Source organism: Pollicipes pollicipes, unplaced genomic scaffold (genome assembly GCF_011947565.3).
Source record: "Pollicipes pollicipes isolate AB1234 unplaced genomic scaffold, Ppol_2.1 Scaffold_5724;HRSCAF=6776_pilon_pilon_pilon, whole genome shotgun sequence".
Lineage (NCBI taxonomy): Eukaryota > Metazoa > Arthropoda > Thecostraca > Pollicipedomorpha > Pollicipedidae > Pollicipes > Pollicipes pollicipes.
Genome location: NW_023596746.1, coordinates 24,395,529 through 24,417,626, shown reverse-complemented (window position 1 = coordinate 24,417,626; position 22,098 = coordinate 24,395,529). Strand labels below are relative to the sequence as shown.

At 52.9% G+C, this 22,098-nt stretch overlaps 1 protein-coding gene across 1 annotated transcript in view; it reads left to right on the top strand.

The window, feature by feature from the left end:
- The first annotated feature begins 997 nt into the window (after positions 1–997).
- Positions 998–22,098, top strand: part of LOC119102855 (protein lozenge) — a 47,063-nt gene continuing 25,962 nt past the window's right edge. The window contains exons 1-2 of the mRNA XM_037226307.1: positions 998–1,432; positions 11,196–11,309. Coding sequence (XP_037082202.1) covers positions 1,057–1,432; positions 11,196–11,309 — 490 coding nt within the window. The 5' untranslated portion in view covers positions 998–1,056. The remainder of the gene's footprint in view (positions 1,433–11,195; positions 11,310–22,098) is intronic.

The window sequence follows — 22,098 nt, the reverse complement described above, 5'->3', positions numbered from 1 at the left end:
GCTAAGACGCTTTAGATAAAATGGATAAGTCAGAGTTCAAGGACCTGGTCTTTTCCAGGCGGCGTGAGGCCTCCTGCAGGACGGGCTGGCTCTCTAATGTGAGGATGCTTGCGGCGGATCCACTGCCGGCGGGGTCTCTGTGGAGATGTGTCTCTGGGGGGCGGGGGGGGGGGGTAAACGAGATAATAACTGTCTGGGTGTTTTGGGCGCAGCTGTTGTTTCTCCCGTATTTCACTACCCTTAGTTGGATCTAGGTTTTTGCCTATTGGATCCCCCAGGTCCAGCGGGACGCCTCGATGGTGAATTTGACTCCTCCAGTCAAAATAGATTCCCTCGCAGTCGACACCAAAAGGTAAAATATTTTAATCGGTTACGAGCGCAGGCGATTGGTGCTGGATAATTGTCAAGAACTATGGGGACAAATCCTCGTTTCGGGGGTGGATTTTCATATTTCCACACCATTTCAGCTGCAGGCACATTCATTAAATAACTTTTCAACTCTCTTCAACTTCCATGTGTTTTCAGCTGATACCCTCCCGTGGTCCGCACGCCTCACTTTCGGTGACGTGTAATGCGGTTTCAGAATTTTGGTGAATACTTGAAGATTGACATGTGATTAGGATATGCTGGGGGAGCCTGAACTGGAAATATGCAAGTGTCGCTAATAAGGAGCTGACCCTGCTGTGGCTGGAGTGCACGGCACAGTTGCAATCAGCGCTGGTCGTGGTCATCAATCATCGGTCCGACCCGGCCGTCGTCAAACCCTCGCGCCAATTATATGCAAATTACGCGCGCGATCGCTGCGGCGGCGCCGGCTCCAGCGCGCATGCGCGCTCTCCACTGAGTCAGCAGCGGGCAACGCGCCGCGGCCGGCGGGGGCCAGTCATTCATAGCGCAGTTGCGGCGCGTGCCGGAGCGGCGGCCTCGGAGCGAGCTGAAGTGAGCGGCGCGTGGTCGGGCGCCAACGAGCGCGGCGCCTGTGAAGCCGGCGCCGCTCCCGCCGCGCGCGCCATCCGCCGTGAGGTGGCCGGCCGTGCGGCCGCCGCGTGGACCCCGATGCATCTGCCGCAAGAGCTGCGACACGTCGGCTACCAGGAGCGCTACCGGGAGCCGGCCATGAACGGCGCGCCCGAGATGTACCTGACGGAGCGCACCTACAACCAGGTGGCCACCGAGCACGGCCACGAGCTGGTGCGCACCGGCTCGCCGTGCTTCGTCTGCACGTGCTTGCCCTCCCACTGGCGCTCCAACAAGACGCTACCTGTGGCCTTCAAGGTGATCGCGCTGGGCGAGGTGGCCGACGGCACGGCCGTCACCCTGCGCGTCGGCAACGACGAGAACCCATCCGGCGAGCTGCGCAACAACATGGCCTTCATCAAGAACCAGGTGGCCAAGTTCAACGATCTCCGCTTCGTCGGGCGCAGCGGTAGAGGTAAGTGAGTCTGGCGTTGGAGCGGCGGCCGGCCGGGTTCGCGCGGTCGGACTCTGGCGGCGCCGCGGTGACGCGCGCCGTCCGGATCCAACCGGTGACGGCCGACGCTCTGTGTACCCCTCGCTCGCCGACCGGGTCCTGCCAGTGAAGGCTGGCGCTCTGTGTACCCCTCGCTCGCCGACCGGGTCCCGCCAGTGACGGCCGGCGCTCTGTGTACACCTCTCTCGCCGGCCGGGTCCTACCAGTGACTGCCGATCCTCTGTGTACCCCTCTCTCCTTGGCTGGATAGCATCACTCCCTGCCAGTGACGGCCGATGCTCGGTGTACCCCTCTCGCCGGCTGCAACGCATCACTCCCTGCCAGTGATGGGCGATCTCCCCAAGAAGAGCTGCGCGAAAGCAGAGATGCGATTTTCCCGTAAGCGCGCTATCCATGCGCCGTCATAGGCTTGATGACGCATTCTTGCAGAGACGAGGGACGGATGCTCCTCGTGCCGCGCTGTCGTCATCCCCGCTGCCTGTCGTGTGCGCGCGCTCTGTGCACCCTGCACCGCAGATCTCATGAACATGGCAGTTTACCGCGCAGCAGGCCTGGCGGAACGTTCTGAGAAGTGGGGAGAGTGAGTGACGTCAGTTCGCCTTTCGTACCCCGCCCTAGCACGCTCTGTCAAGCTGGCACCATGAGACAGGGCTAAACGCGGCAGGAGGAGCTACCCTAGCACGCTCTGTCAAGCCGGCACCATGAGACAGGGCTAAACGTGACAGGAGGAGCTACCCTAGCACGCTCTGTCAAGCTGGCACCATGAGACAGGGCTAAACATGACAGGAGGGGCCACACTGATCCCTCTTCCTCTCGTACACAAGGATGCTATAAAGATTAGGTGAGGGCGCTGTGAGCACTCTCCATGTGTTATGTGTGCGTAGCTCCAGAAAGTTGACGCGCTAAAGACCTTCCCAGAATAGCCGCTTCAGCCCTTTTCGTCTCCTGTCCGTCTCATGCAAAAACCCATGAGACATAATCAATGGTTGTCCACCGGCAACCAAACACTGGCCACCTTTTTCAATTTGTGGGTAATTTCCGACCCAACAGACACATGATCGCTCCTCAGTTCACCAAGTGTCTCCCAAGTGCACATTAGCACAGATAATGCTCCGAGATGTGGTCTGTATGCAAACTAAATGCCTTTTTTAAATAGGCTTGCGAACTACTAGGTGCATTTGACGCCTGGTGCGATGACAAGCGCACTTGTGCCACATTTGGAGTCAGGTGCGAAAATGAGGTTATGAACGCCTTTAAGCCTGTAACGCGATTTGCCAGTGTAATGTTATGTAGATAATGAAGCCCTAAAAGCCTGTCTGGTACATCAAATATCTCCTGAAAGAGCGACGGATTTGATGCTTTGTCGGCATAACCCTCGAAGGATCACGTAAGCAAGTGTAATATTCAATACTTTCCCACGACAGTGACATGAAATAACGATCTATTTGCTAAGTGAACGGGTAAATATTGCTGGTAGCGAACAAACGGGTATAACAAGCCATTTGGGTCGGTACTATACCGCTGTGTATCCACCTACTCTTGTTTGCTTTACGTGAGCGCGAATGAATATCGTGCGTACGCTGGCTGAAGGCAGTCTGTCTCTGTTTCGACAAAAGTAGCACGCGATCCTAATGAACTGACTAGAACGCCTGTTTTCCGCAACGCACCATTTGATTCATGGATAACTTGTTCATTGCATTTGAAGGCAATGCCAGGACCGCTTTACTGCTTAGTGTTCGCTGAACGCTACAAACTGCGCCCTTACCAGCTGTCACACGATGTCATATGTGCCAGAAAGCACATTATTAGCACAAGATGTGCAACTTTGGGGGTGTGTCGTTCAGACATTCCGTAACGCGAGGGCGAGCACGCGGCCTCTGATCTGCGTTCCAATCCAACTTTTGGTAGTGAGTGTACTTCGTAGTATATTTTTCCTGCGGCATATCTGCAGTGAACTGCAGCGTCGCAGCTGTGCAGCGCGTAACGTCTTTGGGCAACGTCGAGCTGGCTTTGATCAAAAGCACACGCATACATCTGGCTTGCTTGCGAACTTGCTGGAGTGACAAACTGTTGCAATTCATGACGGCTACGGAACGCATGACAACTGCAGACCACGTATGTATCTGAAAGCTGTTTATTCATTGAAAACGCACACTTCATGGTGCACCGGTGAGTGGCACCACGACCGCACGGTCATAGGTGCTGCTGGGACGAGTGTCGCCGGCTTTCACCCGAGAGACCTGCAGTCCAGATGGACCGTTTTTAGGTCTGTTCGGTGCATGGCTGGCTTTCCTAGGGGGAAGGGCAACAGTGGACTTGCTGCATGATCCGTGGTCTAATCAAGATGCTGCTGCATATAGTCGAGCTGCGTGTCTCCGTTGATTTGGCTTCTGAGATTCGACACAAATCATTAGCATGGCTCAAAGGCGGCAGGTTCATGACGCCCGCTGGAATGAGGGTAGTCCATCGCTCACAAACACGGACACGGACATAACTGGGTTGGAGCGGCCTGTCCTCTACACTGTGCCGTTTGCGTGCCGCCATCACCTAGGCCTTCCAGTTTGTCTAGACTTGTGCCCAGTGTTGACTTCCCTTTGGACCATTTCCGAAGATGCGAACAATCACCCGAATTTCTCAACTCAAATGCGCACGTGTTATAGTTTATGGACCGGCCGCTACCGGAACCCGGAGAGGCAAAAATCACCTCTAGAGCAAAGATCGCCCCTGGTACTTCACATGCGATGTACACCCTAAAAACTGGCATCGAACAAAAGTTCGTACAGGTATGATTGGGTGTGACAAACTTAGCTATGCAGCTCGTCTCCTTTACATTACAGCAAATTGTAGGAGTGCAGCAGACAGCTAACAAACATGCGCACTGACAGACACTGATTGTAATATTGGTCTGGAAAAGCATATTGATTATAAATGCAACCACACACATTTACGGTATTGGTACCTACGGACAACCATTGTTGGGTGGTAAATGCGTTGCATTGGCAATGCACAACATCCTCCATCTTCAACACAGCTTCACCGTCCAATGGGAAAGACGAAATTTTCGTGCTGTTTAAGGACTTCTGGGTAACTGCTGCGCGCTGGCTCCAGCCGAAGCAGCGTTTTGATCCGCGTGCCCGTAAGATGCATGTGTTTTGACAGCAAACGTGCACGCACGAAATGTCATGGGTTTTCCCCATTCACGTGCTGTCTTTCTCTTTGTGCTCCATTTTTGTCTTTATGCGTCGGTTTTTATGCAAGTTGTTCGCTGTGTCCTGGCTGCTAGACAAGTCACATGACGGGACACTTCCCTTTAATTGATGCCCGTGCTTAAACATTATTTATGACATGGCTTTGAGACAACGTGAGGGAAACAAAATGTGCTCAAGACAATACTTTCGTTGTTCAGCGTTATTTGGCATCGAAAACCGCTTTTTGGGGTCACAAACATTTATTTCGTTCTGGCTAAGCTAGAGCGTTTGCCAATTTTAAGTCTTAGACATGTGTCAAACATTTTAATGGCGCGAAATAAAAGCATTGACAACTGTTACGAACATGGACGAGATGCTTGACATGGACTCATGGTGACTGTAACTTAAACTTAACTACAAATGCTCGTGTTGTAAATATACGTATCCCAGGCCTTTCGTAAGCGATTGTTCTTATGCAAATCTCACAAAAGTCGGAACTGCCGTTTGCACGAACGAACGGTTTGCACGAAGCATTTTCAAAAATATATTTGTTGTTGTCAACTGCTGCACTTTCAGATGATCTTTTACACAAGTGCATGCATCCGCATATGTTTTTAGCATCTATTTGTAGAGGACGTTCCGAAATGATATTTTCTGGTGCGAATTGCCGCATTTTGAACTGATCTCCTAAGCAACCGTTTGCATATGCGCAAGTATGCGCGTGTGGCATCACACAAACGTAGACAATCATAAGCTGTACCTGTTATCGCTGATATCTCGCGGATACAAATTCTGATATTTTGTATGCGCACTGACTCTCATGAACACAAGGAAGGAAACACGAGGCTTAAAGATGACAATATAAATGAAATATGGAAAGACTTTGCCAGCCATGCGTTACATGCGTTTGCGTACGTTTGTTAATTTGTGCATGGAACTACACCAACATAAGCGTTTGCCGATACGTTGATATACTAGAAGATGCTGCCCCACACAGTTCGGTGTCTGTCAAACTACTCAACGCAAGGACATAGGGGTGTTGGGCAAATATTCAGGGTGGGATGTGGATATGCAAATAAGTGATACGGCAGACCATTTTAAGACGGACCGACAACTCGGCCAACGTCTTCATCAGCCAGGGTGCCATGCTCAGTTTGTCGATAGCAATGGGTAAGGATTTACTTAGCATGGTTAGGGCAAATAAGACTTATAAAAAGACGACGAATAGGTCTGATCGCATGCTTGATTTCGTTTTAATGAACAGCTATCAAGTGGTTAAAGAATTTATATCCAGAGAAGCGGAACAGTTTATGTTTGTAGCCTAAACTATAATGTGTTTCGCCACAAAAGTCAGAACGGTTCGAGACTTAAAGCATTCTTCCAAAGCAACACAGCATACGCACGATATTAGGAGGCATTTTCCCAGCAAGCTGGTTACATAGATTTTTGCAAACCCGTTTGGTTAGGGCCTTGGGTGGACGCATGAAACTACGTTCCGCAGATTTCTGTGCAGTAGCATTGAACACGTAAAGGAGCATCGTGGCAAATGATAACTGGTGTGGAAACATTCAGCGGGCACATTTATGTTTATCCAAACGCTTCCATGATCAGAATTCAACTGCGCAGACTGCCGTTGCGCCCAAAGTCCTATTATAGCAAGCCTTGACTGATGCGTACATTTAACAGGTGTTGGTGTTCCGCCAGAATTCGGGGAGGATTCACTTATTGTCTTTAGCTCTACAACTTTCTCGGCCTATGCGAACTCGACGAAGATTTATAGATGCCGTGGCTCCTCAAATATCATTGCATGACAGTCAACACTTGCACCCACTCGCATTGATTATGCCACAGTTGCGGCCCGGGGCCACCACTGAGCTGAAGTGAAACGCTGTCCGACTGCTGTGCCTGGAGATAGCTGCGCCTGAAACAGCACAACTTGCGGCAGCACCACCACAAGGGCCCGTGCTCATGGCAGGAATGAAAGCCCGATGGCACGCGGGCCGCGGGCGAGACGAGCCGGCGTCAGCGGCCTGCCCGCGACCGGACGGGACGTCTCCCACACTGAGGGCTGGCCCGTCACGAACGGCGCCGCGCCCCTCCCGGCCGTGTCGCCATGGCTGGCTGTGTGGCAGGATGGCTGGTCGTGTGGCGGGATGGCTGGCCGTGTGGCGGGATGGCTGGCCGTGTGGTGGGATGGCTGGCGTGCGGCAGGATGGCTGGCGGTGTGGCGGGAAGGCTGGCGTGCGGCAGGTTGGCCGACCGTGTGGCGGGATGGCTGGCCGTGTGGCGGGATGGCTGGTCGTGTGGCGGGATAGCTGGCGTGTGGCAGGATGGCTGGCCGCGTGGCGGGATGGCTGGCGTGTGGCGGGATTGCTGGCCGTGTGGCGGGATGGCTGGCGTGTGACGGGATGGCTGGCGTGTGGCGGGATGGCTGGCGTGTGGCGGGATGGCTGGCCGTGTGACGGTATGTCCAACTGTTCGAGTGGGTTGTTGGCAGCGTGGAATACACTCTTCCCCATAACAGCACACGATCGTCTTCCAGCTGATCATGATACCATACTAGTAATGGCCTCATAATGGCGCGGACTGCGTCGAGGCGCCGTGTATGGACTTGACTGCACCGCCAGTGCCCAGCGTTTTCATATAGCGGCCATGATCCCAGAGCGGCCGGATCGGACAGGTGACCAGATTGACCCGCGCCGCCTGATCATCTCCCTGTAGCCATAAGAGATTCCTTTATCCTCAATCGCATGGGGACACAACCGTGCTTGCCGATTTAGGTGTAGGGCTTGGAAGGGACTTGAGTGGCTCGATTAAATGGGAGGTGCAGTTCTCCGAGGCCTCTCGCACGTCGTAAGGCGCGACATCTTCACAAAGGAGGATTCAAGGTATCACATATTACATGGATGGAATTGTAACGCAAACAGAGACGGGAGCGATAAGTCTAGATAGGTAACATCTGTTTCGTAGCATGAGATATGAGAGCCAAACAGATCCGCGACATTTGTTACAAAACGCCACAGAATTCGTGTGGTTTGGTTCAACCGCGTACGCGGTATCCACAGGTACCCATCTTTCCACGAGGAGTCTGGAACCAGGGATAGAGGCAGGGATCGGGGGAACCAACTGCCTTCTATAGCTGCCTTCTTGCGGGTTGAGCAAGTGTTAACTCTACGGCCTGGATGGTAACAATAGTACCAAAACAGTTAAAAAACAAGATTTTCCGCATTTAGTTGAGCGGCTACCGTTCTTTCTCTGAATCTACGCTTCTGGATGGTTGAAACATAATGATATGCCTGGTGCGCGTGGCGTCACCACTTTGAGCTCTGCACGCGGTTGGCACGTCGGTGCGTGTAGGCCATAAGGGTTTTAGGCTGCAGCGCAGCGATATTCGTATATATATATATATATATATATATATATATATATATATATATTCACGCATATGCAGGTTTCCTGAAACATGACAAATTTCAAGGCATCATCCCTCTTCGTCAGGCTTTGAGGCGTTCGTATCAAGTTTCGATGTCGTGGCGAAAGCTCGCTTCTAAGAACCCAAACAGCATGATCGATTCACATCCTTTCTGTCATGCTCGAAGATCACTAGACGAAATCAAGTCTAAGAAAAAAGGTATGTGATAGCCATTGCAGTTCCAAGCATAGGTTTCCTCCGACAGACCTTAGCGTCGGCGCCGTAATTCCTCCTGAGTGCTTGCTATCGCGGCACAAGGTGATCTTGGTTGTGTGGTGCAAGAGTTCGCGGACGTCCAGCCCCGTGCTGCGGAACACGTGTCGCGCCTTATCGCCTGTGTCGACCGATGTAGTGCACGAGCTGACGTGCCGGCACTGGAGGCGCCTGCACGCACTGCCCCAACTGGGCCCACACTGGTCACGTCGCAACAGCGACGAGCCGTGGGGTGACTGTGGACTTACCGCGTTGAGCCCCGATCTGTCATCTTCAAGACGACCGCAAGGTGGCTCTCAGCGCGCGACAGATGGCGAGGAGCACCAGCGGTACGGCTGGGCGCTCTAGCATGGAGAAGCCAGCGGCTCTAGAGGCAGGCCTGATCATGACTGGGCCGGCCCATAAACCGTCCGATCGACGTGGGTGACAGTTTGACACCGGCGGTGAGACGCCATGAGTTGCAGCGGAACCGTGGGAGTGTTCGGGGTGAAGGGCTATCATGAATCACAAGTATGTGCGGATCGTGTGGTACATTGTGTGACAAGCAACCGTGATACATGATTGACATGTGTACGGGATTATAGTCATATTTACCTTAAGTATCTTCACATTAGAGTATGCGGGCCAACAACTTCCCGTGTGACGAAAAATATTGGTGGCAGAAAGAAAGCAATGCGAAATATTGAACTTCCCTTCGGAGGTCCACCACCAATGACAAACGTCACGAGAGTCAACGCAAACACTTGTTGAAGCTTGATAACCAACAATGCATGCTGAAAATCTCCCGAAAACCTTTTGATATACACGACAACCATGCGATATTGATCAGACATACGCCAAATTACGTAAATGCTACATCATTATCACTCAAAACGTAGGAACGTATCCGATATGATACAATGTTTAACGTATGACCTACCTGTCTTGCTGGTAAGTCCGTAAACAAATGAAGTTGCCATTTACCGAACACTACCTTCCAAATCACACGCGACTTCGCTCCAGCCCTCATGGGGTCAAGCTAACCGCGCATCGACCCTACCTTCGTCACTCGCCGCAAAAGGCGTCGTAACTGCTGGGTCATGCTCACATTCTGCCATGCAGGTATGGTGGTCTGTCAGACCTTTGGTGGGCACTTTGCGCAATACCATTGTCGATCTCTATAGCGTAATGCCGAAATATTTTCCTCATTGACTGGTAGACGCCTCTCTTCTTACTATCCAGCTTCGCTTCTGACTGCCCAGTTGTCGCCGGTCGTCCATGTAATTCTACATGAGCACAGCACATGTGGCAGGCGGAAATTAGTGCCGGAAATACTGATACAGCCGGACGTGCCGAGGAGGCGCAGCACGACCGGCACCAACACCTGCACCCGGCGGCGGTGGAGCGGTGCCCCAGCCAGCCGGCGACGCAGGGCACCCAGCCGGCGGCGCGGCGGCGCCCAGCCGGCCGGCGACGCAGGACACCCAGCCGGCGGTGCAGCGGTGCCCAGCCAGCCGGCGACGCAGTGCCCAGCCAGCCGGCGACGCAGGGTGCCCAGCCGGCGGTGCAGCGGTGCCCAGCCAGCCGGCGACGCAGTGCCCAGCCAGCCGGCGACGCAGGACACCCAGCCGGCGGTGCAGCGGTGCCCAGCCAGCCGGCGACGCAGTGCCCAGCCAGCCGGCGACGCAGGGTGCCCAGCCGGCGGCGCAGCGGTGCCCAGCCAGCCGGCGACGCAGTGCCCAGCCAGCCGGCGACGCAGGGTGTCCAGCCGGCGGCGCAGCGGTGCCCAGCCAGCCGGCGACGCAGGGTGCCCAGCCGGCGGCGCAGCGGTGCCCAGCCAGCCGGCGACGCAGGATACCCAGCCGGCGACGTAGCGATCGGCTTACGTAAACAACAAGATTAGGAACGCGATATAACCGACACCGCGCGGGCAGAAGCGACCAGTAGCAGGCAGCTTCAGCGCCAGGCTCCTGCTTCCCGGGATGCCAGTGTCACAAGGTGCAGAAGGCGTAAGCGGTAGGGGTGCGGCCGAAATCCGCCAAATCACTCAGTTCTTTCCCCGCTTTACGGCAAGTGGCGCTGAAACTACACGGTAATCTCCTTGAGCACCAGATCGCTGTTAAGCTCTACCACAGAGTTTACTTGAGGTGTTCGGCTTCATTTAAGCTTTGGCTGGCAGTAGTTAGCAAAAAAGGCTAAGCACACCTATACCTATTTCTGCCCTCGAAATGCCAATTTGACAAGCGGCAAGTCCTTAACATTCTGATACAATCCCGTTATGTTATGGTTTGTACCGCAATGTTTTTGTACCGCAATGTACCGCAATGCAGATGTTTTTTAATTTGTATAGCTTATAAAAAAACTTGACCAGAAGATTCTTTTTCCAAGGCATGGCTGTGCCACAAACCACCTACAAAATTTAGCATTGGCCCGATATAGTACTCAGTGAATCAAACCGCAGAGATCTTCATCAAGACACGAATGCAGACCCTATGGAGCTTTGATGGAATCAGGCCATTGTCAGCGACTGAACACGTCGTCTCGGGCGCCGGTCATTTATCACCGGCGGGACGGCATCCAGCGCGCCGACGACCGGCAGCCGCGGCGTCGAATTTTACCGCGCCACTGAACGTCCGGCCCGACCTCAACCACCGTTCACCACCCAATAAGGGGCCCGGACAAATTGTGACAGTCAACGCGATGTCACCGAAATTAAGGTATCGAAGAGCGGCGGCGCCCGCCCCCGGGCTGAGTTTGCGGGGGGGGGGGGGGGCTGAGGCATTGGAATGGAACGCGCCCGCGCACACCGCCACACGAGCTGTGCGTCCCAGGTTCAGCTGTTGTTGACGCTGACTGCCCACCTCCGTTTCAGGGAAGAGCTTCAACCTTACGATACAAATATCGACATCGCCGCCGCAGATAATGACCTACAACAAGTGCATGAAGGTGACGGTCGACGGACCGCGCGAGCCACGGAGTAAGACACGTGAGTACCGAATATGCTCTCCACGTGACGTGACGACCGGAGCACGTGGCGCCGGAGCACGTGCCCCGCCATCGGCTCATCGCCCGCCACGTGAAGAGGTCATGCGTGGTTGAAGGGGTCGCTTCGAGGCTGATGACACCGGACGTCCCGCGGCCGTTTGTCTGCTCGTGCGATCACGGTCTGTGAACTGGTCATGCAAAATGATGTGTAATTGATGGCTAGGGTTTCCTGCCGGGCGGAATGACTCGATACATTGCCGGACTCGAACTTATCCAGTGCTATCAGGCGATTCAGTAGCAGGCCTGGCACGTCCACGCATTTCATGGCAATCAGGCGCGACGTGCACAAAGCCGGCGCTGGAGAGCTTGTTTGGGTGGAGCCGATGTCATGCGATGATGCATCGACTGACGACCGTCAGTGACAGAGTGCTCGGTGCTCTGTGCTCTGTGACGGACGGCGGTCTGTTTCTGGGCAAGGAGCGTGTGCACGGCATTCCAGCGGTGGTGGCGTGTGCGCTCCGGTGCAGGCCACTCAACTGACATCGCGGGCCGGCAGGCGCCCGGCCGTTCACCTCGTGCCACTGACCGAACACACGGCCGGTTTGTGTGAGGGATAGGTGTTGATGTGCAGGGATCTTTTGTGCGAATGTTGGCAGGAATTGAAGACCAGGGCCACCCAAAATGTGGTGATGTTAAGGCTGCATGCTCTATAAGTTCACCCCCTACATCATCATCAACCTCAGTCCCATTTAACTCTTGGTTACCGATGAGTAAACTATTCCATATTAATGATCACCGCGATCAAAATTGCCACACTCATGGCGACCTTATCTTCCAGCACTCATTTGTAAATCCGCACACGAATCCTAAATATCCGTACGCATCTCTCAGCATCTTTCAGCATCTCTCATGGAAGAGGTATGTTCCCATGCAGTGATGCGGCCTTCTCGTTTGGGCTTCCAAAGGCGACGGGCTTCAGTCGCTTACGTCTTGCTGTCGTGTCCAGTACATGATAACAGTCCCGTCTGTCAATACCTCGATCGTGTCATGCCACAAAACGCATCGTACTGGAGCGACCACAAAGAAACAGAAACTTCAAGTCCATGATTTTCAGAAATCTTTTTCCTGGCAGCAACACCCAAACATCTCAGTGAATGTTCCTAGAAGTCTGAGTGCATTGCTCAGCTGAGATGCACTTCGTCCAAAAGTAGCCCTTCGTTTCATACCCCTCATGGATTCACGCGGACAACATGGACCACATAGCATTGATAATGTTTTTGGGCTCGTCTGGAAGTACCCGCTAGCTTAAAAATTTAGTCGTGAAGGTCCAGCTGGCAGCAAACCTCTTACTGGCTAGAATGCAGTGTGTGAGGTCCCTCACTAGTAATGGCCTTTTGTTGGAAGTCATCTACGCGGTATTTGGCGGCTATGCTGCTTTACCGCGTAGCAAATCGAAAACAGAACACCATAAAAGCCGAATTTCTTTCGCTTATCCGGCTCATGACAGTGCGGCTGTTTCCATGCATTTGCCTTTTTTAAGTAGACATGTTGGAAATGCCCCATTCCGGTGATCGCGCTATGTATAAAAATGACTCCACCTTACTGGACCTAGATGTAATTGCGTGCATGTGTGCAGTCATGCAGAGCGCAAAGACTACCAAAGCGTTGAAAAATTAGTATTTCTTGACTGTTTCCCTGCAACGCGGCCGGCACATGCATATATTTTGAAAAAGCCTAGCCTTTTGTCATTTAAACTGAGAACTGGCTAGGAATTTCTGGTATAATCTGGGAAGGGGAAGCCCTATTTCCATTCTCTTTTTGTACGGATATTTGTATTACTATGGCTTCAACCCAACAACTGATGCTCGGCAACTTGGTGCGCACTCTAGATGACGCTGATAGGAAACGTGATGCGTTGCGAATGGGACATGGATTTAATGTATTGTCATACATTTTGAATAATCCGAAATGTATCTCTAACTGATTCCCTTTTATCTCATTTCCATGTGCCCTAATATGCGGGCTAATTCATACACATATTAACTAAACACAGACATAGATCCGGTGATCATGAGACGTATGACAACGCCCCATAGAGACAATACAGATGCGATACATGCAGGGAGTATGAGGCTCTGAATTCAAAGACAATTGGAAATTGAGGAACAATAGAAAAATGTGTAGGCAATTTCCGTATTCACATTCAAATGTTTTAACAATGCATGGTTTCCTATGTAGCACTGTCGCACGTTTTGTTTTCGTAATCTTTGTACACGCTAATACGGAGAAAAAAGCAGCACACTTTATGCCATTGACTTTGTTTTGGTGGCTGTACGGGCGCGGGTGCGTGTCTCTGAAAGCCTACCTGTCGTTTTCTGGAGCCTGAATAATAGATAGAATGTGGGTCCTCCGTACAAAAATCCGTCCTCCCCCCTTCATTGGAGGTCTAACTACTAAAGTGTTTATGGTGACATCCATCAGTGGACCTGGGAAGGTCACTTTTGCTCCAGACGGCTGCTCCTAGCTAAACATGCTGGCAGTCATGCAGAGCAACATGCAGTGCTCGCTGTTGTCCCTGTCTATAGATGGAGGTATCAGCGATGTGCTCCATGACCTCCCTCTTTCATTCAGTTCAAAATTACGTAAGTTGTTCAGTCATTGGCGAGGAACATTATTCACGTAGATAAGACAGCATTATTAGCCTTATTTCCAAAAGCAGAAGCGAATTCACTTCTGCTCTTGCTTCGATAAAGGCATGTTGCCGAAATATCAGCCAACTTATATCTTCATTCTCCTGTTTTTTCCCGAGGAATAAGGGTAATACCACTGTTTTACCTCCAGCTTTCTCCTGCGCTGTCGTACATGGAACTAAAAATATACTGGCTTGTGCTTTCGCCCTGAAAAATCCGTCGTACGACTTTCGCCATGTTACCAAGACTCTGTAGGCAGATACCATGCAAGTCTTTTAGAACACTTTGTTGAAAAACAAACTGTGTCTTCTCCCAAATACAGGCTCAAAGCAGAAAGGTGTCAATATGCCCCACACACCGTAGTCAGCCATGTTTATAAACACTATTTCAATTTAGCAGTAAAGTTTGACCGTTGTGTAAAAGTGCCGCGCTTGCATTTTAAGTCAGCAATGCTGAGCTGCACCGTTTGAGGTGGCGGTCATCTTTGAGCGAGTAATGAATTATCTGGTGAAAATCGCATAAATATTGCACATATATATATATATATATATATATATATATATATATATATATATATAAAAGCATATATAGAATTGCATAATGAGACAGCTGTGGACTCGCAGCATCGTTATTTTCATGACTCTTTTCATAGTTGCATTGCATTGTGGCCACTATTTTCGACTTCGTCAGAAACCACGCAGTAAGTTAGCGTTGGGCATGGTAGTATTTCGTCGGTGCATGAAAGTTTCATTTCAAGCCGGTGTAGCCTTCAAATTGTTGGAGGCGTTGGTCGGCACTGGCCATCTGGGACTGCAGACGAGCGTCGCGTCTGCCATTCCAAAAAAACTTGGCAAGAGCGAGGTACCAATTTCACGTACAGTTTTTACTTACGCACGAGCGGTAGGAAACTGTTTAAAGACGCTTCCTTACTGGTTCGCCCACCAGTGCAATATTTTCCCCATGGCTTTATTTTGCCGTCGTTGGAATGTTTAGAAGGATAATAAAAGAGGCGAATACCCATGTTGGACAATACCAGAGTCTAGCGTTCTGAAGCATGGCGGTTAGTGAAACATAACCATAAAACTTCTAGACGTATGCAGATAAGGCGTTTTACCCTACCTTGTCGCCGATTGGTGCACTATCATGCGCAAGCAACGTCCTGTACGCTGGGCAAACACGCAGCAGGCAGCTGTTTGCTTGCATCTCTCCACATTACGAACCAATGGCTTTGCGCCTCGAAAATTCGGCTGACCCAGTGCCCAGCTTTGAGGAAGGTCTGCAGCTCCAGCCCCGCCGTCTCACCAAACCTAACATCCCCTGGGCCTTCCGGTCTCTGCTCTCCTCGGCGTCTGCGTGCGGCCGGGCCGGGCCAGCCGGTGCTAGCCGCCGCTGCAGCAGCTCGGTCGCCACAGCGGATGCCGCTGGTGGCGACCCCAGTACCAATTCTCAATCTCGGGATCTCGCGAGTTCAAGAATGTAATACAATGATCTAGAGATATTCCGAGGATCAGACTTAGATGAAAGGCACCATAAATTCTAGTGGTTTTACAGACTATGAAAGTTAAACTTACGGCGAACAATTATAGAAAGTCATCAGCACCTGAAGAGCAGCATGTTTCTACACATGTGCATTTAAGAACTAATTGACATGTTTCAACCACCAACCATGTGACTGGTCCGTCTATCTTAAAATAAGCGGTGTGTTGTCGATGTGTTTAGTATTTGCATGCCGTTTTGTTTGCATGATATCCCCAGTTTTAATAATGTTCTGCTCCTTATAGCTAGCCATTTACCTTGGTGGGATTCGTTAACCAGTAAGCCTATGTTATTTCCAAGCGCTTATTAGAATTTTGCCGTGCCACGACAAGTTTCAGATCGATTTCTGTTGCACGGTTTGGTACCATTATGTGCTGCCCTTCCCCCCCTCCCCCTCCTTCACACGTACACACACGCCAGTTGCGATGATAACAAATTAGACGATGCTTAGGGGGGGGGGCATAGATAGAAAAGGCAGAATGAACATTGTTAAGATGTAAAGATGGAAAGGTTAGGTACGGGGAAAGGGACGGAATTGGAGCAGGATTACGTAGTCAGGTGCTCGTGAGCCACAAACGGCACCAAGCTAAACAGACCGCAACATGATGATAGGGTGCAGGGGGTAAAACAAATGAAGAACGAGCATTGATGAATAATGGTGAGTTAACCTACTTCTCAGTTGCGTTTTTGATTTTAATTTTGACACTTCTTCATGCGTTTTGGCAGCATAAAAATAAGTCCGCTGCAATGTACACAGATCTTAGTCCGAACTTAGTACCGTTTCGCCAGATTCGTGTTTATTTTCCTTCGCCATGGGCACTGAATATCGAAATCGTCACTTAAAATCCTGTAGGTGACCTGGATTGCGGATATTGACATTGCAATGGCACGGCTAGGCGCTGCGTCTAAACCATATTTTTTCCCCTTGAATTATCTTAAGTGGGAACTTCGTTTGCCCAAAATACTGCGCACTATGAGCGCAAAAGCAGAGCCGCCAGTCGGCTGAGCTATTACCCATTGTTAAGTTTTGATACTTTCAGTTAGCTTCGGATACGTCAGATAACTTTCGTCAGCTGTTTAGACTCCGTGGAATGCGAGCCGCAGTCGCTTGCTGAAGAAGATACAAAAGAAGCAGATTGTTCTCCAGTTCCAACCCTGGAAATGCTGGGAATTTGCCCAACGCTGGTGACCACCGCACGATTTGATTGATGTCCTCGGACAGATGGTTTCCTTCAAATATTCTCGACGAAAGCAGCCTTTTCCTTTTCGGTGGAAAGCCCTCCCCAAATCGCGGGTTTTCCTCATGGCGGTCCCGAGATTCCAACAAGATGTCTTAACAAATACAATATAATAATACATAAATAATAAAAGATAACAAAGATGTTCCTAGGACCCCGGTCGATCTTGCTGGAACCAGCAGTTTTTGTTTCCTCGCGCGGCCTCCATCTCTACCCCAGAGGACATTTTCATGTTGAAGCGCCGTTGAATCCGGCCTTGCCCACACACACGCACAGCCTTACATACCAATTACGCTGTTGCCGCCATGTGTCAGGCAGTCCGAGTATAGTACTTCTGGTCATTTATCATAAAAGCGGCTAAACATAGCCTTGCATGAGGCGATGCACCTTTCGCCCCGTTTTTTCTTTGTGGCACTGGCATGCGCTCGCGTCGCTGCCGGCATGGCCAGTCGACCCCAATGTATTCTCCTCGAGGGAGCGTGGCACGCTGTTGCCATTTTCCTCAATCAGTGCCGTGCGAGGCCGTTTTTGAGTTCTGTCTGGGAGCCGCGCTCTGTTGCCTGTCAGCGGGGGACGCTGCCGTACACACAGGTGTCCGGCTCCGACATGGCTCAGCTGCACACCGGGCTGTGCGGGCTGGCGACGGGCCGGCCCGGCTCAGAGTTGCCCCAGCCGCACACCAGCCGCCACAGCCGGCCGGCCTGCCCGCTGCCCGGCAGACCTGCCTGCTGCCCGGTCGGTCTGTCCGCTGCCCGGTCGGCCTGACCGCTGCCCGGTCGGCCTGCCCGCTGCCCGACGACGGCCTGCCTGTCCGGTCCTCATCCTGACAGCGCGGCGCCCCCACCTGCCTGCTCGGGCTCGCGCGTTCCGCCAGGGCCGGCCGCCACCGGCGTGGAGCGGGTCCGGCTGCAGTGACGGCCGTCACCGACGGTTCCGCGACGGCCCCGCCCGCGCCGCGGCGGCCGCCACTGCCGGCTCCGCGGCGGCCCGGCCCGCGCCGCGGCGGCCGCGGCACGCGACGCGGCGCGTCCCGGCCCGCTCACGCGGCGTCAGCGCCGGAAGCGCGTCGGCCGCCGGGCCGGGACTGCTCTGAGCTGATTAGACGCCGGTGCGGCTGAGCGTCAGCCGGTGGACGGGCCGGGCCGGCGCCGCAGCGGCACGAGCCACATCGTAATCAGGCCTTAGCTGTATCATAATTGGGGCATCGTAATGTTGTTTTAATATCATAATTGGGGCAAGGTGATACTGTTTTAAATGTAGCATAATTGGGATATCGTAATCCTGTTTTAGCTTTATCACGTCAGCCGACATTGTTGAACAAGCCGTGCATAGGAAGACTAGAGTTTGGGCTTCGTGTCAATCCATTGTTTCGGGTGGTTTAGGGTCATTGCTGATCGACAAAAGCTTAGTCGAGTATCTTTTCCTGATCGCGGGTTAAAGCGTTCCATGGGCCAAGAAAGTACCAAATATTGCCTAGCTTTGATTAAGAGCTGTTTATCTGACCTGGTAAGTTGGAAACTCTAAACGTTAAGGTACCTTTCGTGGCCGGAAAGTCGAAGTGAAATTGACGTTTTGTTTCTTCAGGCTGGGACCCAGATATCTTTACGTTCAAAATGCGGCATTCATATGTTACGAGATTGCACACGTTTGGATGGTTTGTTATCAAGGGCAGAGACATCGCCAGATTCAGTATCATGTAACTGAAAATGGAGCGTCACTTACTGCAGTGAACCTCACTGCACTGGTCAGTAGCAACTCATGCCAAAGCTCTCTGCGCAAATCTTGTGTTTATGCTATGCATGACATAAAGTCGGGCAAAGCAAATTTCATGGTAAATTTAATTCACAAAGAGATCAACTTCTGACGGAGACATCCTCTGGACTGACAGCCACATCACGCAACGTCTGCCCCTATACAGGTCCCCTCCGTTTTTCCCATCAATCATTACACAATGGTGCCCCGCATTTCTTGGTTTTGGAGCGGTGCCATTTCGTCGCCGTCTTCGACGAGACAGTCTCCCAGCTGCCGCCATCAAACGGATCCATTACTATCCTTATTGTCGTTGCACATGCTCTGGAAACAACTTTCACACGCAGTTAAGATTGCTCGTGCCGCGGGCAGATCTCTCCCGTTACTCTGGGAGTGAGAGAGTCAAGTCTTCTGAGTCCGGTCTGTCACGCGTTACTGGTCTTAATGCCAGGCACATCTGGTAAGAAGCTGAGGTCTACTGACGCCCAGTAGTCGGAGGGCCATTTATTGTATAAGTCCCGCAGTACCTCATATGCGGGCAGATAACCTGCACCAGCAAACCATGTACCCCTGGTGGTATTTGCGTGCTTGCAAGTCCCGTGGCCTCTGTCATTTCCTCATGCACAGGACGAAATAAGCCTAAAAGGCAGCCCTTCGTTGTCTGCATCGGGTAAAAATCACAGAGAGCCCTCCCCCCCCCCCCCTGTTGACGCCGGCGGACGGCTCCGCTGATGATAATTTTTCTCTCGAATACTCAGGCCGACAAATCCGCCCTGGAGTTTATTCCTGTAGAGACATTCTCCGTACACTGAGCTTCCTATCAACAGCGTCGAGCACCATCGTTCTAGCCAGTCCCAGCAACAATGTCTGTGTCGTAACATTCCTATTGATGTGTAGCACAGGCAGCACAGTTACACGCCTACCATGCGCAGCTATATATTTTCAACACCCAGCATTAATGTCTGCATTGAGAGGTCTCCGCGACTATTGTTCGCACCCTGACAACTCCATTGACAATGGCCGTATTGTGAGCTTTTTCTGGACGTCTGTATCATCACCCCTAGCAGCAGCCTGCCATCGTGAGCTTCCACGACGGTGGTGTGTGTTATCAGTACCACTATCCGTACGACATCAGGTCATCGGCTGTTCATCCGTGTTGTGGCACCACGGTGCTGATGTATTGTTGGCTTCCACGACAATTTCTTTGTTATGACCGCGTTTGTGATAACGTCCGTGGTGTAAGCTGCGGTGTCAGTCATATGCTGACTACCCTGTTCTAATGTTCGCGATTTCAGCCGCCGTGACAATTGCCGTGTGATGTCCAACCCCGTGTCAGTCCGTACTGTGAGCTACCGTGACGGTGTCCGTTGTATGACCACCCCAATCCATCGGCCGCACCTCGAGCTACCGTGACAACGTGGTCTCATGACCGCTGCAGTCGGATGACCGTGTTGTTAACTGCTATGCTTCGTCCATTTTGTGAACCCCTTTTTGTGAATAACACGACAAAAGCCGGCATGAGCGGTTTTATGGGCCGCCAGCGGCCGCAGCAGTCATATAAACGCCCAAGGCTCAGGAACTCAACCTGGATTCAAACTTAGGCCATCGACCACTTTAAGGCCCTAGCAGACTTTAACCATTAAACATCACGTCCCTGAAATTGTGAGTCCCTTGTGGCATTGTCCGTGTTATGTTTTAAAATCCCAGCGACATTCGTATCACGAATTCCTGTGGCAATTTCCGTGAGCAAGTTTGCAGTCGAGCTCACGGGGTCAGTGCGTCCGTATCAGGAACTCCTGCCGCCGTCGCTCGTATTATGGGTCCTCCGTGACTTCTGGGCTCTGACCCGCCACACCGTGAGGGCGACTCGTGACCGTTGAGCTGCGAGATCTCCGTGATGGTGTCCGTGATGTCCTCGTGACGGTGTTCGTGAGCTCCCCGTGATGGTGTTTGTGACCTCCCCGTGGTTGCGCTCGTGAGCTTCCCGTAACGATGTTAGTGAGATCTCCATGACAGTGTTCGTGAGCTCCCCGTGACGGTGCTTGCGAACTCCCCGTAGCTGTGTTAATGAGCTCCCCGTGACGGTGCTAGTGAATTCCCCGTGGCAGTGTCCGCGATATCTCCGTGACGGTGTTCGTGAGCTCTCCGTGACGGTGCTGGCGGGCTCCCCGTGACGGTGTTCGTGAGCTCTCCGCGACGGTGCTGGCGGCTCCCCGTGACGGTGTTCGTGAGCTCTCCGTGACGGTGCTAGCGGGCTCCCCGTGACGGTGTTCGTGAGCTCTCCGCGACGGTGCTGGCGGGCTCCCCGTGACGGTGTTCGTGAGCTCTCCGTGACGGTGTTAGCGGGCTCCCCGTGACGGTGTTCGTGAGCTCTCCGTGACGGTGTTAGCGGGCTCCCCGTGACGGTGTTCGTGAGCTCTCCGCGACGGTGCTGGCGGGCTCCCCGTGGCGGTGTTCGTGAGCTGCCGCACGCGTCTCGCCCCCGCTGCGAGCGTGAGCCATCGCTCCGTGGCTGCCTCATTGTGTCACGCTAGCTGGCTCTCTCATGCGGTGCCGTCGCCGGGCAGGGGAGAGTTCACAAAAAGCCGCACCCGCCACCCAAATTACACACGGGCCGCGCTGTTATTAGCTCAAGTGGCAGCAGATGGTACGAGTTATTGTAGCAAAAAAGGAAAACTTCAGCTGGTCACAAGTCACGAGCGAGGAGCAGCGCAGACTGGTTCGGCGGCTGGCGCGGCGCAGTTCGAGCGCATCAGCAACTCCAGCAGCGTCAGCGTCACAGGAGTTGCATTTACAACGACACTGATCAACTCCGCGCGCACTCGGTAGACAGTTGCATGCATAATGTTCTGGCTTGATTCTCGCCGGGAAATTACGACGCGGAACGTCACCCATGGCTGGCCAACCGCGAGGGATAAGGTATTTACCTCGGTGCAAAGTTGCAAACTTATGCAGCTTCAATTAAAACCCGTGTTAAAATCGCATTAACCAGACCAGATGTCGGCAATTAGTGCAAAGTGTGAGTGTAGCAATGCATGCAGCCTGCGAATATCAACCGGAATTTTTGCGGCCGACGGCATTACCGCTCGGGCTGCCGACTGCTTCGCGGCCACGACGGACGTCTGCAGTTGCGCGCCGCGCCAGGGCAAGCAGGAGGGAACACTTCACGGATCCACACGCTAGCTCCTGTTGTGCAACCGACACGCTCCGCGCCACGTTCGCCGTGTCTGGAGCGGCGGGCTCGGGCATCTCGGCGCCGCGTCTGCCGACGGCGTGATTACTCAGTGGACGCCTGGCGATTACTCAACGCGCAGTGTAGCGCCGTGACGTAATCGGGCTGGTTATTTTCGTGACGGACGCCGAAGAATCGCGGCCGGCGGCGCGGTGGCGCCGGCGACGCACGCGCGGCCGCGACGCCAGCGGTCGCGCCGCCCGTGCGCCGGCGCCGGCGCCGGCTCCCGCGGCGGCGCTCGCCGACGCCCGCGGCGACCGGCGAGCCCGAGCGGCGTGCTCTCAATATTAGCGCCCTTTCAAATAAACAGGTGCAACTGCGGGAGCAGTGCGGTCCGCGCTGCCA